Source organism: Microtus oregoni, unplaced genomic scaffold, assembly GCF_018167655.1.
Source record: "Microtus oregoni isolate MIOR12 unplaced genomic scaffold, Mior012 000031F_ref0000149, whole genome shotgun sequence".
NCBI classification, from domain to species: domain Eukaryota; kingdom Metazoa; phylum Chordata; class Mammalia; order Rodentia; family Cricetidae; genus Microtus; species Microtus oregoni.
Window position 1 is genome coordinate 22,733,314 of NW_024543090.1, and position 14,388 is coordinate 22,747,701.

Consider the following 14,388-nt stretch of genomic DNA (forward strand, 5'->3'; position numbering starts at 1 on the left):
AATAAAAATTAAGAAAACAAACAAACACACCAAACAATCTGAAAATGGCTTAAAAATGTGGGCATATACATTTGGTTTAGGGAATGGGATCTGCATTCTATGGAGTCAAAAACAATCACTGTATTTCCCCAGAAAACTCTGAGCCTTTTATGTCTACCCCCACCCCTCTCTATAGTCTTGGGTATGTCATGAGTGGTCAGGTTATAAATGTATATATGGAAAAGGGACATTCTAGTCCTCCCAGTGTCCTGAGCTTTCCCAATGTAAAGATGCCAATGGAGCAGAGACCAGACATCACCTCTTCATGTCAGTTCCCCTCCAAGGCACTGGAGGGGACATTAGGGCATGTTTCTCGGGAGCTGGTGAGAAGGCAGTGGCCTTTGCCACTTCATAGAGCTCAAATCTTGTTCCAGTCACACTTCTCAGCACTCTGCTCATTAAAAACATTTGGGGAGGAAGACTGACCCTATAGCGACTCAGATGCCAGACTTCTCTATTTTTAAGGCCAATCCCTGCTCTACTACAATAGTTTTTGATTGATTCAGTCACAGACACAACTGGCTTACCTACTGATTATCGAGTTAACAAAGGCGTCACCACCCGTGTTCTCATTACCTCATATTTATTGAGCACTCGTTATGTCCCGGCCCCTGACTCCAATGACTGCATTATCCACGCCCACTCCCACCCCTAAATCTTTGGGAAAAGCTTCATAATCATATATGGTCCTAAGACACATGATATAAGGACAAACGTCTTGGGGACCCTGGAGTGTTTGATCTTTGGCCAGTCTGTCCCTGGCAAACTACAGAAATATATATGTTTATATATATATATATTAAATCTTTGCTCATGTCTGTACATCATTGATCTCTGCTAACTGCTTAAAATAGAACTTATTCTCTCTACTATAGCATCTTCTAAACCCAACAGCCTCACAACAAAAGGAGGCCTAGCTTCATAGATTGATCCAAATCTCCCAGAGCATGGCAATCTAGTATCTACTTTTCTCTGGAGTCACTGTCCAGAGAAGCAGGACTAGGGCAGAGGGAGCACTTGGCAATTATACAGAAACACCCATGAGCCCATTCTAAGCCATGAGTGGCCATGACAGATGTTTGCGAGAAGGCAACTCTATTCAGCAGACATTTCGGGCAGCTGCCCTGGGCCTGCCTGTGACAGTGAAGACAAGAGCTTCCTTGAATGCACATATGGTCTGAGGGTACCTTAAGAAGTTGTGAATACTTCCTTCAACAAATAGAAAGCCTTTTGCCTTCTATTGTACATTTGCTGTCCCCTCAACAGTATCAACAGTTAAGTGGCATTTCCTTGAACAATCTACAATTTCCTACCCCACAGATAGTGAAGAGCTAATAGCTGCTCTGAACATAGATTAGCTCCCATTAGGCATAGGTTTTATGCCAGAAGACCTGCTTCCTCAGACATCCCTGATGTGAGCCCAGGCTTGCTCTGGCTGGTGTGTCAGCCAACAGAAAGGCTACTGGCTCAGATGGCTGGTGGAGGACGACACCAGTGGGAAAGCCACTAATTACACGTTGCTGGAGGAAGGGATGAGTGCTGGTCATGGGCCCGAGACTGACTTTCAGTGTTTACATCACTAAATGGACCCTGGCCTTGGGGGAGATCCTCCCTGGAGTCCTGATCAGTCTCCTCAGAGACCTCCTGAGCCTGCAGACCAGCCTCCTCAGTGAGCTCTTGGGATGGTCTGTCAGCCTCAGGAATGTCTTGAGACAACTTGATGATGGCAGGGACTTCCTGAGCCAGTATGCCAACCTCCACAGAGAATTCCTGGCATGGCGGGCCGATCTCTTCAGGGATCTCTTGGGTTGGCCTGCCAATATCCATAACTGTTTCCTGGACCATGCTACCAATGCTTACAGGGCCTCCATGGGCCATCCTGCCCAGCTCCACAGGGACCTCCTGGCACAGCTGGTTACACTCCTCAGGGTTGTCTTGACAAAGCTGGCTGACTTCCTCATAAGCCTTGTGAGACAGTTGGCTGGCCTGCCATGGCTGACATGTGCTGGTGGCAGTGTCATGGTTCTTTAGCAACAGCTGGCTGATGTCAGGGACTTCTTCAAGGATGTTAGAGCGTGTCTGGGTGGCATCTGGGACCTCCTGGCATACCTGGCTGACCTCAGCAACATCCTGGCCTCCTAGAGGGCTGGTTTCCACAGGTGACTCCTGAGGAGGCTGATTGGGCTCCACAAGCTCTTGGGGTCTTTCTACGGGGAATTCTTGTGTTCTGTCTCCAGGAGACTCCTGGAGCAGCCCAAGGCCTTGGCTTTCTTCAGTCATATGTGTATTTACAGAGGACTGATCACTGAAGCCAAAATGTGAGTTTCCATCCGCTGCAGTAGGAGAGGAAGGGCCAGCACTGGACACGGTGCTGGAAGGACCACTGCTGTCTATAAAGCAAAGTTAAGAGGTCAAGTCAAACGAGCTGGAAGAGGAGGCTCTGCTGACGCGAGCACATTAAATACTAGAACACATCTGCTTTGCTGCTCATGTTTTGGAGAAGGGGGTCTGAATTCTTCCTAAATGTGCAGACACGAGCTAGCTCTGCGCAGGAACTGCCACACAAACTTCATGGAGACTACAGGAATAACGCTAAGGCTCCTCTATGAGTCAGGAGAATAAGGCCTGCTTCCTCTGGCTTCTCACAAACACTCTCTGATCCCAACTCCATATGTCTATGGTTCCTCCTTCATACTTTGGATGTATGTGAACATTTTGTCCCAATGGTCCCCAATATCTGCTACACATCAGAAGTGTGGGGAATACGTAAATACTGATTATCAGGTTCCACCTCCTCAGTTTCTATTCTATAGGGTTAGTGTACAGATATGGGTAGGAAGAAGGGGAGAAGATGAGGACAATATTATTCTGTTGAAAGACTCCCAGTTGAGTGAACTATGGGTGTGGCTCAGTGGTAGTGCCCTGGGTTCAGTGTGCAACACTGCACAACTCAGGAATGGTGGTGCCCACCTATAATCTCAGCACCTGGTAGGTAGGAGGGTCAGAAGTTCAAGGTCATCCTCAGCTATACAAATCAAAGGGCAGCCTGGGCTACGTGAGAACAGCTATCAAAAAAAAAAAAAGGAATACATTCCTTGGCCTTTCAATTAAGATCAAAAGAAGAAGCATTCTTTAAAGCAACCAATGTATTTCTGGAACAAGAGCTATCCCAAGAAATAAATAAGTAAGCAAGAGAATGTAGAAAAACGTTTTTTTTTTTTTTTTTTGGTTTTTCGAGACAGGGTTTCTCTGTAGCTTTGGTGCCTATCCTGGAACTAGCTCTTGTAGACCAGGCTGGCCTCAAACTCACAGAGATCCGCCTGCCTCTGCCTCCCACGTGCTGGGATTAAAGGCGTGCGACACCACCTTAGAAAGAAAAACTTTCTAAAGCAGGAGAGAGAAGCTCACACCTGTGATTGTAGTTCAAGGTCAGCCTGGTCTACCTGGCAAGTTCTGGTAAAGCTAGAAAACAATAAAGGCAACCTATAAATGAGGATGCCAGGAAAGAGAGCAGCGAGAGCCTGCTGCTCCTGGGTCCTGCTCTCACTCGTCCCCTGATGGGAGGGAGGGCCTTCTCTGTCTTTGCTGTCTTTAGCCTGTCACTGTTCTTGGGGACAATATGAGCAGTGGACTCGAGGGAGACACCAGTGGGAGACAGGCCCCAGGGAGGAACAGACCCTTCCCCTATCACCCTGCCTGCAGGAGTGACCGAGCCCACACCAGCCCTTCATGGACAGAGTAGAGTGGAGCTTTGCATGTCGGCACTGCGGCCAACAGTTACGGGAACTGCTGCCTTCTGTTCTGGGACCGTATGTGAGGAAAAACTCTGATTTGTTGTTGTTGTTGCTGGCCTAAAGATGGAAGACTTGGAAGACGACAACAGAGTTCTCAAATGACAATTCTTGTCTTTTTTTTTTTCTTTCCTTTTTGGGTAGGGCCGTCAGAATCATTAAGGCTCTTGTAGAAATCATGGATTATCTTCCAGGAAAAAGGTATATATACCACTGTTCACGCTGATCTTTCCGTATGATCCAATGCATTCACAGAAACCACCCATGGACCCAAGGTTAAGACCCTCTAGGTCTTGTTCCCCAGCTTCTCTGGGATCGTGGACTATAGGCTGCTTATTCTTTGCTTTATGTCTAATATCCACTTATGAATGAGTTCACACCATGTTTGTCTTTCTGGGTCTGGGTTACCTCACTCAGGATGTTTTTTTTTAGATCCATCCAAGATCCATCCATTTGAATGAAAATTTCATGATGTCATTGTTTTGTACCACTGAGTAGCTCTCCTTTGGGCAAATGTATCACATTTTCCTATTCATTCTTCAGTTGAGGGGCACCTAGGTTGTTTCCAGGTTCTGGCTGTTATAAACAATGCTGCTATGAACACAGTAGAGCATAAATATTTGTGGTATGAGTGTGCATTCTTTGGGTATATGCCCAAGAGTGGTACTGCTGGGTCTTGAGGTAAATTGATTCCCAATTTTTTGAGAAACCACCACACTGGGTGCATTCTCTTTGGAGGGATACCTTGTCCAGCCTAGATATAGGGGGAGGGCCTTGGTCTTGCCTCAAAGTGAAGAGGAGACTCTGCTGACTCCCCATGGGAAGCCTTACCCTTGCTGAGGAGTTGATGAAAGGTGGGGGTAGGGTAGGGTGACAGGAGCAGAGGGAGTGGGAATGGGGATAGCTATGTAAAATGAGAAAAGATTTTATTAAAAAATTCTTCATTAGCCGGGCGGTGGTGGCGCATGCCTTTAATCCCAGCACTCGGGAGGCAGAAGCAGGCGGATCTCTGTGAGTTCGAGGCCAGCCTGGTCTACAAGAGCTAGTTCCAGGACAGGAACCAAAAAAAGCTATGGAGAAACCCTGTCTCGAAAAATCAAAAAAAAAAAAAAATTCTTCATTAAAAAAAGGAAAAAAATAAAACCCAAAAATAAATTAAAAATAAAAAAAATAAATTAAAAAAAAAAAAACCTTCTAGGTCAGGTGTGGTAATCCTAGCGCAAGGGAGGCAGCGGCAGGCTGAGATCTGAGTTCAAGGCCAGCCTGGTTTACAGTTCCAGAACAGGCAGAACTATTACACAGAGAAACCCTATCTTGAAAACCCAAAAAACGAACAAACAAAGACTGTCTAGGTCTTCAGACATACAATGCTGTAAGATTTCATCTTTTACACAAAGAAAACATCAAAGCTCATTTCCTCAGTCCTCTTGAGAACCCCAAATGAAGTGGATGCACATGCACTGATAAAGACAGGGAAGGTCCTGCCAGACGCGGAGATGCATGCCTGTCCCTCTACCTCCTGGGAGCTGAGGCAGGAAGACAGCTGCAAGACCAAGGCCAGCCTGGCCAACATGCTGAGTTCCAGGCCAGACAGAGGTATATAGTAAGATCCTGTCTTTAAAAATAATAATAATAAAATAACAGACTGGAAAGATGGCTCAGTGGTTATTCTTCCAGAAGACCTAAGTTCAATTCCTAGCACCCATGTGTTTGCTCACAACTGTTCGTAACTCCATTTCCTGGGGATTCAATGCCCTCTGCTGACCTCCCCAGGCATACATGTAAGCAAAATACTCATACACATTTTTTTTTTTAATCTAGAAAAGCTAGGAAGTGTTGGTGCATGCCTCTAATCCCAGCACTCTGGAGACAGAGGCAGGCAGACCTCTGAGTTTGAGGCCAGCCTAGTCTACAGAGTGTTTCAAAACAAAATCTAGAAAAATGAGAACTAGTAAAAATAATGAGAACCTTAAAGTCTTCAATTCATTTACAGGAAGGTGTGACCTCAAGCAAGAAAAGTTTCTCTTTTGTAAGTGTCATATTTATCAATGGAATTTCAACTATATACTAAATCACATAGTATCAACAATGACTGAGTCTGGAAACTGGGGGAATGGGGGAGGGTAGACAGGAGGAAGGACATGGTTTGGGCCCAACAAGGTGTTTTTTTTTTTTTTTTTTGGTTTTTCGAGACAGGGTTTCTCTGTGGTTTTGGAGCCTGTCCTGGAACTAGCTCTTGTAGACCAGGCTGGTCTCAAACTCACAGAGATCCGCCTGCCTCTGCCTCCCGAGTGCTGGGATTAAAGGTGTGTGCCCGGCTCCAACAAGGTTTTAAAGATACCTCAGGGATAATGTTTACCAGTGAAGGTCTGCTACTAGATGGAGACAAGACAGCTAAATACATTGTACCAAAGAGAATTGGTAAAGTTGACAAGGCTGACCCGGAACAGGCTCAGCCACTGAGTTTAAGTACCTCCTCCTATTCCATATAAGCTATAAAGAAACAGAAAAGACATGCTTAGAATGGGAGAATGGGGGAGGGTGGACAGGAGGAAGGACATGGTTTGGGCCCAACAAGGTTTTAAAGACACCTCAGGGACAATGTTTACCAGTGAAGGTCTGCTACTAGATGGAGACAAGAAGGAAAAGAAGAGAAGCAAGCCGCGCTTTCCTCAGTTACAGAGGAAGCCTTAATGTCCAGCCTGTGGTCTGACCACTAGTAGACAGAGAAGAGGCTCAGTGAGGGTAAAGTGATTTAAATCTGAGGACATACTCTTGGCATCAGGGCACAAAGGTTTTTCCTCACACAAGATGCCAGAACAGAAGGCAGCAGTTCCGTAACTGTTGGCCGCAGTGCCGACATGCAAAGCTCCACTCCACTCTGTCCATGAAGGGCTGGTGTGGGCTCGGTCACTCCTGCAGGCAGGGTGATAGGGAAAGGGTCTGTTCCTCCCTGGGGCCTGTCTCCCTCTGGTGTCTCCCTCTGGTGTCTCCCTCTGGTGTCTCCCACTGGTGTCTACCTCTGGTGTCTCCCACTGGTGTCTCCCTCTGATGTCTCCCTCTGGTGTCTCCCTCTGGTGTCTCCCTCTGGTGTCTCCCTCTGATGTCTCCCTCTGGTGTCTCCCACTGGTGTCTCCCTCTGGTGTCTCCCACTGGTGTCTCCCTCTGGTGTCTCCCTCTGGTGTCTCCCTCTGGTGTCTCCCTCTGGTGTCTCCCACTGGTGTCTCCCTCTGGTGTCTCCCTCTGGTGTCTCCCTCTGGTGTCTCCCTCTGGTGTCTCCCTCTGGTGTCTCCCACTGGTGTCTCCCTCTGGTGTCTCCCTCTGGTGTCTCCCTCTGGTATCTCCCTCTGGTGTCTCCCTCGAGTCCACTGCTCATATTGTCCCCAAGAACAAACAGTGACAGGCTAAAGACAGCAAAGACAGAGGAGAAGACCCTCCCTCCCAACAGGGGACGTGTGAGAGCAGGACCCAGGAGGGTCACTGGAGCAGCAGGCTCTTGTTGGTTTCTTCTGCTTGTTTTTTGGTTTTGTGCTTTGGGACAATCTTGCTCCATGTAGTCCTTTTCTGGCCTCAGATCTTCAGTCTCTGCCTCCATGTACTGGGCTTAGAGCATGTGCCAAGTCTACGTGAGACTCGTGTTTCTGGCTTTTAGCTTTTCTATCTATTTCTATCTATTTAAGTTGTCTCCTAGTCAGTATCAGTAAGGAATGCTGTGAGGAGACCAGAGTAGTCAGGTGGAGAGTCTCTACCCTTTAGTGTAAAAGGTCCTTTGGCTCACTGTTCAGTGGGGCTGGAGGACAGAGGTGAACAGGGAAATAGCACAGGCAACTGCTTCCCAGAATGGTCTTTCCTATATTTGTATTGTTTTGTTTTTTAGAGACAGCATTTCACTGTGTAGCTTTGGCTATCCTGGAACTCGATCTGTAGACCAGGCTAACCTTGAACTCACAGAGATCCACCTGCCTCTGACTCCCAAGTGCTGGGATTAATGGCAATTGCTACTACTGCCCAGCTAGTTTTTTTTTTTTCTTGCTATGCAGCCCAGGCTGGTCTTGAGCTTAATATATAGCTCAAGCTGGCCTAAAACTCATAATCCTACCTCTGCCTCCTCAGTGAACCACAGTAACAAGTCCCAGCCATTCATGGTCTCTTTTTTAAAGATCTAGTTTTGGTATTTTTAAGTGTGTGTGTGTGTGTGTGTGTGTGTGTGTGTGTGTGTACGCGCACGTGAATGTACAGGTGTCTGCAAAAGCCAGAGGTGTCAGGTTCCCTCGGGGCTGAAGTTACAGGCAGTTGTGAGTCACCTGATGGGAGTGCTGGGTCCTTTGGAAGCATCACATGCTCCTGACTGCTACAACCACTGAGACACCTCTTCACCCCATTCCTAGGCTTCCAACCCTCACCTTCCTAACTCTAATGGGATAGGTCTCTTATCTACCCATCCCTCCATCCCTCTGGGTTTTAAATTAGGCAACTAGAAAGGTTTACTTACACCAAGGTGGCTTTTCAGAGCGATGCCGGAGTTGCAGTGGTGGCGAGTGAAGAGTCCGGGGTGGGGAAAACGGGCTATCTGAGGCCGGGTTGTGCAAAGAGTCAAAGAGGGCTGTATAGGTGGAGGGGAGAGACGCATGAAGAAAGGCACAGGGCAAAGCATCCAGGCATCAAGGGCTCTCACCTGGGTCGGGGTCACTTCACCTCCCTCTGGCTGAGAAGAGACATACCCTAGAAATCTTGACCCAAACCAGTGTCATTTTTAAACTTTACATTATGATTCTTTCAAATGTACAACTATTCATTTGTTTGTATACAGAATAATGGGCTTAATTGTGACATTTTCATGTGCATTATCAAACTTTGCTCACATTTATCCGCACCCCATTACTTCTATCCTGTTCCTCAACCTCAACCTTCTACTTTCCAACAAAAAAAAAAAAAAAAACAAAACACCCCTCTGCATTCATGTCACAACCACATACACAGTTTTCTATTCTACATGAAAGAAAATATGAGCCGGGCGGTGGTGGCGCACGCCTTTAATCCCAGCACTCGGGAGGCAGAGGCAGGCGGATCTCTGTGAGTTCGAGGCCAGCCTGGTCTACAAGAGCTAGTTCCAGGACAGACTCCAAAAAAAACCACAGAGAAACCCTGTCTCGAAAAACCAAAAAAAAAAAAAAAAAAAAAAGAAAAAGAAAAAAGAAAAAAAGAAAGAAAATATGGTATCAAATGTATTTTCTACAAAGCAGATGATAACTCCGAGGGTTCAGGTGCCTGCTGCCAGGCCTGATGACCTGGGTTGGATCCCCAGGAACCACATGGTGAAGGGAAAGAACTGACTCCTGCAAGCTGTCCTCTGCCTTCTGCATGCATGTGCCTCATGCCCCAAATAGATAAATATAACTTGATTCTTTCTTGCTGCTTCCAAAATGTTCTGTCTTCTGCTAGGTGTGGTGGCACATGTCATTTTTTTTTTTTTATATAACATTCCTTCCATGTATGCTTGCAGGCCAGAAGAGGGCACCAGATCTCATTACAGATGGTTGTGAGCCACCATGTAGTTGCTGGGAATTGAACTCAGGACCTCTGGAAGAGCAGCCAGTGCTCTTAACCTCTGAGCCATCGCTCCAGCCCCATGACACATGTCTTTATAGGAGACAGAGACAGGAGGATTTCTGTGAATTCCAGGAGAGCTAGGACCACAGAGTGCCTATCTTAAAACAAACATTTTCTGTGTCTCTGTCTTCTGACAGTCTGAATATTATTGCCTCAGTGTGGGTCACTTTGCACATAACCTGTAGGAACTGGCTGGACTATTTGAAAATAAAAATACAAGTCTTTTATTAAATTTGAAAAGGTTTTGTTTATTACTTTTCTAAGTATGTTTTATTCCCTTCTTTGTCTTTTCCTTTGAGACTAAGATCTGCTTTCTGTGTCTCTTTGGAATCAGAAACAATGGTCCCACATGGACAGCACGCATGGGCTGTCTTCTTTAACATTACCGCCAGGGGCTGAAGAGATGGCCTGGCAACTAAGAGCTCTCGCTGCTCTCCCAGATGACCCAAGGTCTATTCTTAGTACCGACATCAGGTGGCTCACAACCAGCTGCAGCGCCAACTTCAGGGGATCTGACACGTAGAACACCCCAACCCACACATAACTAAAACAACAAGAAACAAACTACAACCAAACTACGGGGTGGAGGGTGAGCAAAAACAACGAAAGAGCTGTAGCCCTTTTCATCCATTCTAGGTTATCATTTAATTTTTTAATTAACAATTAGTTCTGTGTGTGCTGTTAGGAACCCACATGTTAAACGTGTGCTTTATAATTTAGCTATAGCCCAGTCTCCAGGTTACCTCTAACTTAATGCAGCCCTTCCCTGTTGCCCATGAGCCTTTGACTATTTTATGGAGTACTGAAAAAAATTATTCCAACAGTTTTTGCTGTGCATGTGTGTGTGTGGGCGTGTGGGCGTGTGTGTGTGTGTGTGTGTGTGTGTGTGTAGATAAACCTACAGATGTTTCTGAGGAACAACCTTTAATTTTTGCACTTAGAAAATTAAAAGAAAGAAAAAAAGAAAGAAAGAAAGAAAGAAAGATGAAAGAAAGAAAATAAGCTTGGGGTGGTGGTGCACAACTTTAATCTCAGCACTCGGGAGGCAGAGGCAGGCAGATCTCTGTGAGTTTGAAGCCAGCCTGGTCTACAGAGCGAGTTCCAGAACAGCCAGGGCTGTTACACAGAGAAACCCTGTCTTGAAAAACTAACTAACTAAATAAATAAATAATTTTTTTTGTGGGGGGAGCTTAAGTATTTCATCCATATGGAGTTTATCCTGGCAGATGTGAAGTCTGGAATTGATTCTAATTTCTGTCACTTTGACCTATTTTATTTTTTTTAAATATTTATTTATTTATTTATTTATTATATATACAATATTCTGTCTTGTGTATGTCTGCAGGCCAGAAGAGGGCACCAGACCTCATTACAGATGGTTGTGAGCCATCATGTGGTTGCCGGGAATTGAACTCAGGACCTTTGGAAGAGCAGGCAATGCTCTTAACCACTGAGCCATCTCTCCAGCCCTGACCTATTTTATTTATTAAAAGATATTATCTTTTACTCAGTATTTTGAAATGTCAATTTCATTAATTTATAGATTTTCAGTTTTGTTTCTTTTTTTCAAAGGCTTAATTATTTATTACACATACAATGTTCTGCCTGCATGTATTCCTCCAGGCCATAAGAGGCCACCAGATCCCATTATAGATGGTTATGAGACACCATGTTGTTGCTGGGAATTGAACTCAGGACCTTTGGAAGGGCAGCCAGTGCTCTTCTGAGCCATCTCTCCGGCCCCTCAATTTTGTTTCTTTAGCCTACTAATTCATGTACCAATACTACATTCTTTTTGTTTGTTCATCTGTGGTAGTGTTTCACTCATTCTGTGGTCCCGTGTGGCCCTGAACTGTGTAGTCCAAGCTGGCTCTGAACTTGTAGTAATCCTCCTGTTTCAATTGCCCAAGAACTAAGATTACAAGAGTGTATCATTGTGCTGGCTAGTTTTATGTCAACTTGACATAGGCTAAAGTCATCTGAGACATGGGAACTCCAGTTGAGAAAAATGCCTCCATAAGACTGGGTTGCAGGCAAGCCTGTAGGGCATTTTCTTAATTAGTGATTGGGGGAGTGACCAGTCCATTGTGGGTGGAGCCTCCCCTGGCCTCATGGTACTGGGTTCTATAAAAAAGAAGGCTGAACAAATGAGGAACGAACCAGTAAGCAGCACCTCTCCATGGCCTGTGCATCAGCTCCTGCCTCCAGTTTCATTTTGAGTTCCTGCCCTGACTTCAAGCCAAAATAGACCCTTTCCCCCCAGTTTACCTGGTCGTGGTGCTTCATCCCAGCAATGGTAACCCTAACTAGGGCAATCACCATGCTAAGTTTTATGCAGCCCTAGAGATCAAACCTAGGACTTCATGCCTGCCAGGAAAGCACTGTACTAAGGGACTACATCTCTAGTCTCTGGCTTTGTTTTGCTTTTCCTTTACAACTTAGTTTCTTCCTAATTTTTCAATAAAAACTATAGAATTGATTTATAATTTTATTGGATCATATTAAACTTATAAATCACCTTGGGAAGAAGTGATATTCTTTTTTTTTCCTCAGGATTTTGTATGTGTGTGTACACAGTAAGTATAAACGTATATTTGTGTATGTGCACTCGTGTGGAGGTCAGAGGCTGATATCAAATTAAATTTTTAAATTTATTGTATGTGTACTGGCATTTTGCCCACATGTATTCTGTGCACCAGGCACATGCCTAGTGTCCAAAGAGACTTTTAAAGGACTTCAGACCCCCGGAACTGGAGTTACAGATGGTTGTGAGTGGCCATGTGGGTGCTGGTCACTCAAACCCAGGTCCTCTGAAAGAGCAGCCAGCATTTTTAGCTGCTGAGGTATTAGTGTGTGTGTGTACATGTATGCATACACAATCCAGAGCATGTGGGTGAAGGTCAGGAACAACGTAGGGGAGCTGGTTCTCTCATACCAAGTAGGTCCCGAGATCAAACTCACATCATCAGGCCTGACAGCAAGAACCTGCTAAGCCATCTTGCCAGCCCCAGCTGTATGTTGCTAAAAGTCATTTCTATGTCTTTGTGGTTACCCAACCATGGTTTTTCTTTTTCTCACAAAGTATTCTTTTATTTACTTTCCTACACTTAAGTTTCATGGAAGAATAACAGCTAAGCAGTTCTGCCTCTTCAGAAAAACATCTCCCATCAACATCAATCTGCGGCTGACACAAACTAGGGAGAGTGACATCTTAGGGCCGAGACCCAGGCTGTGGTCCATCTCTGGCCAGCCCCAGCCTGCTATCATGGAGCCTTGACACCCGGGTGGGCTCAGGCTTTCTCCCTGACGCTAGCAAATAAAGGAAATCGGTTGCTGAGTTTGTTTTTTGTTTCCATTGTTTTGTTTTTTGGTTTGTTGCTTTTTTTAAGCATTTAAAATGAAGCCCAAATGAGTTTAAAAATCATCCTCTTGACCTGTTCTCCATTAAAAAGTTATATGAAACACATTCTTCCTCTGCAGTGGCTGCAACTCTCCCCTCATACAGCTCACCATGTAGCTGCAGGAGCTCTTCTGCCTCCAGATGTAAACAAAGGGGAAAACTTGGTGCCATCTGCATACTGTTCTCTCTACAAACGCTGCTGGATGCCGTCTGCATACTGTTCTCTCTAGAAATGCTGCTGGATGGCAGACACACACTTTAAAAAGGAAGGGGGGAAAGAAGGATGATTCAACTCCAACACTAAGCTTTATAAGCAGATTTTTTGTTTTCAGTGAAGAGCTGGGAAATGATGAATTTGGCTTTTATATTTCAAGAAGTATCAAGCGGGGGTGGGCGAGAAGGTTCAGTGGGTAGATACACTTGCTGCCAAACCTGACAATCAGGGTTTGATCTCTATGAGATCAAATGAAAGAACCAACTCCTGCAGGTTATCCTTTGACCTTGACATGCCTGCCATGGCACACACAGACCTTCCCCTAACTCATAAGATAAAAATAAAAAGAGTTACCAGATGGTAAGTGCTCTCAAAGCTCTCTCTCTCCAGGATCACAGGGTCTTTCTTAAAATGCAGACTGTTTTCAATGGCAAACTTATAGACTCAAACAGAACCTCATGGCAGCCATGAGCCCACCTGGATCTTGAGCTTCAGTACACTGCAAGTTAACTGCCTTATTAAGAAGAAAGGCCTCATGAGTGGCTCTGGGGCTGTTTGGTTGTTTTTGTTGATATGACAGAGCTGGGCCATTTGGGAAGAGGGACCCTCAACTGAGAAAATGTTTCCATTAGATTGGCCTGAAGGAAGACTGTGGGGCATTTTCTTTTCTTTTTCTTTTTTTTGGTTTTTCGAGACAGGGTTTCTCTGTGGCTTTGGAGCCTGTCCTGGAACTAGCTCTTGTAGACCAGGCTGGTCTCAAACTCACAGAGATCCGCCTGCCTCTACCTCCCAAGTGCTGGGATTAAAGGTGTGCGCCACCATCGCCCAGCTATGGGGCATTTTCTTGATTAATGATTGATGTGGGAGGGCCCAGCTCACATGGGCAGTATCACCTCCAGGCAGGTAGCCCTAGGAGGGATAAGAAGGATATCTAAGGGAAGGAAAGAGACTCAGTGTTAAAACACACTTGGTGCTCTTGCAGAGGACTTGGGTTCTGTTCTCCGCATCCATACTCACAACCATCTGTGACTCCAGTTCCAAAGGTTTGACATGCAGGCAAATAATCATAATATAAATAAATCTAAATAAATAAATGTGAACCCAGAGAACAAACCAATAATCCATGGTCTCTGCTTCCGTTCCTGCCTCCGGGTTCCAGCCTTGAGGTCCCACCCTGACCCCTTTCATGATGTAACATGAAATAAACCCTTTCTCCACCAGTTCCTGTAGCCATGGTGTTTATGGAAACAGAAAGCAATCGATGGCAAGATAATGCCACAGCTTACACAAGAAAACAGACGATGAAATTTCTGCCCATTTTGCTAGCTGAAGTT

The 14,388-nt window shown here is 45.4% G+C and overlaps 1 protein-coding gene across 13 annotated transcripts in view; it reads right to left on the reverse strand.

The window, feature by feature from the left end:
- Positions 1-49: 49 nt before the first annotated feature.
- The window catches only part of Ppip5k1 (diphosphoinositol pentakisphosphate kinase 1), a 50,668-nt gene continuing 36,329 nt past the window's right edge, over positions 50-14,388 (reverse strand). For 7 of the 13 annotated variants that reach the window (XM_041678759.1, XM_041678765.1, XM_041678760.1 and 4 more), the window contains 2 exons: positions 8,323-8,433; positions 50-2,429 (listed from right to left, as the gene is read on the reverse strand). In XM_041678759.1, coding sequence (XP_041534693.1) covers positions 1,546-2,429; positions 8,323-8,433 — 995 coding nt within the window. In that variant the 3' untranslated portion in view covers positions 50-1,545. The remainder of the gene's footprint in view (positions 2,430-8,322; positions 8,434-14,388) is intronic. The other 6 variants (XM_041678767.1, XM_041678766.1, XM_041678769.1 and 3 more) reach the window with 1 other exon arrangement.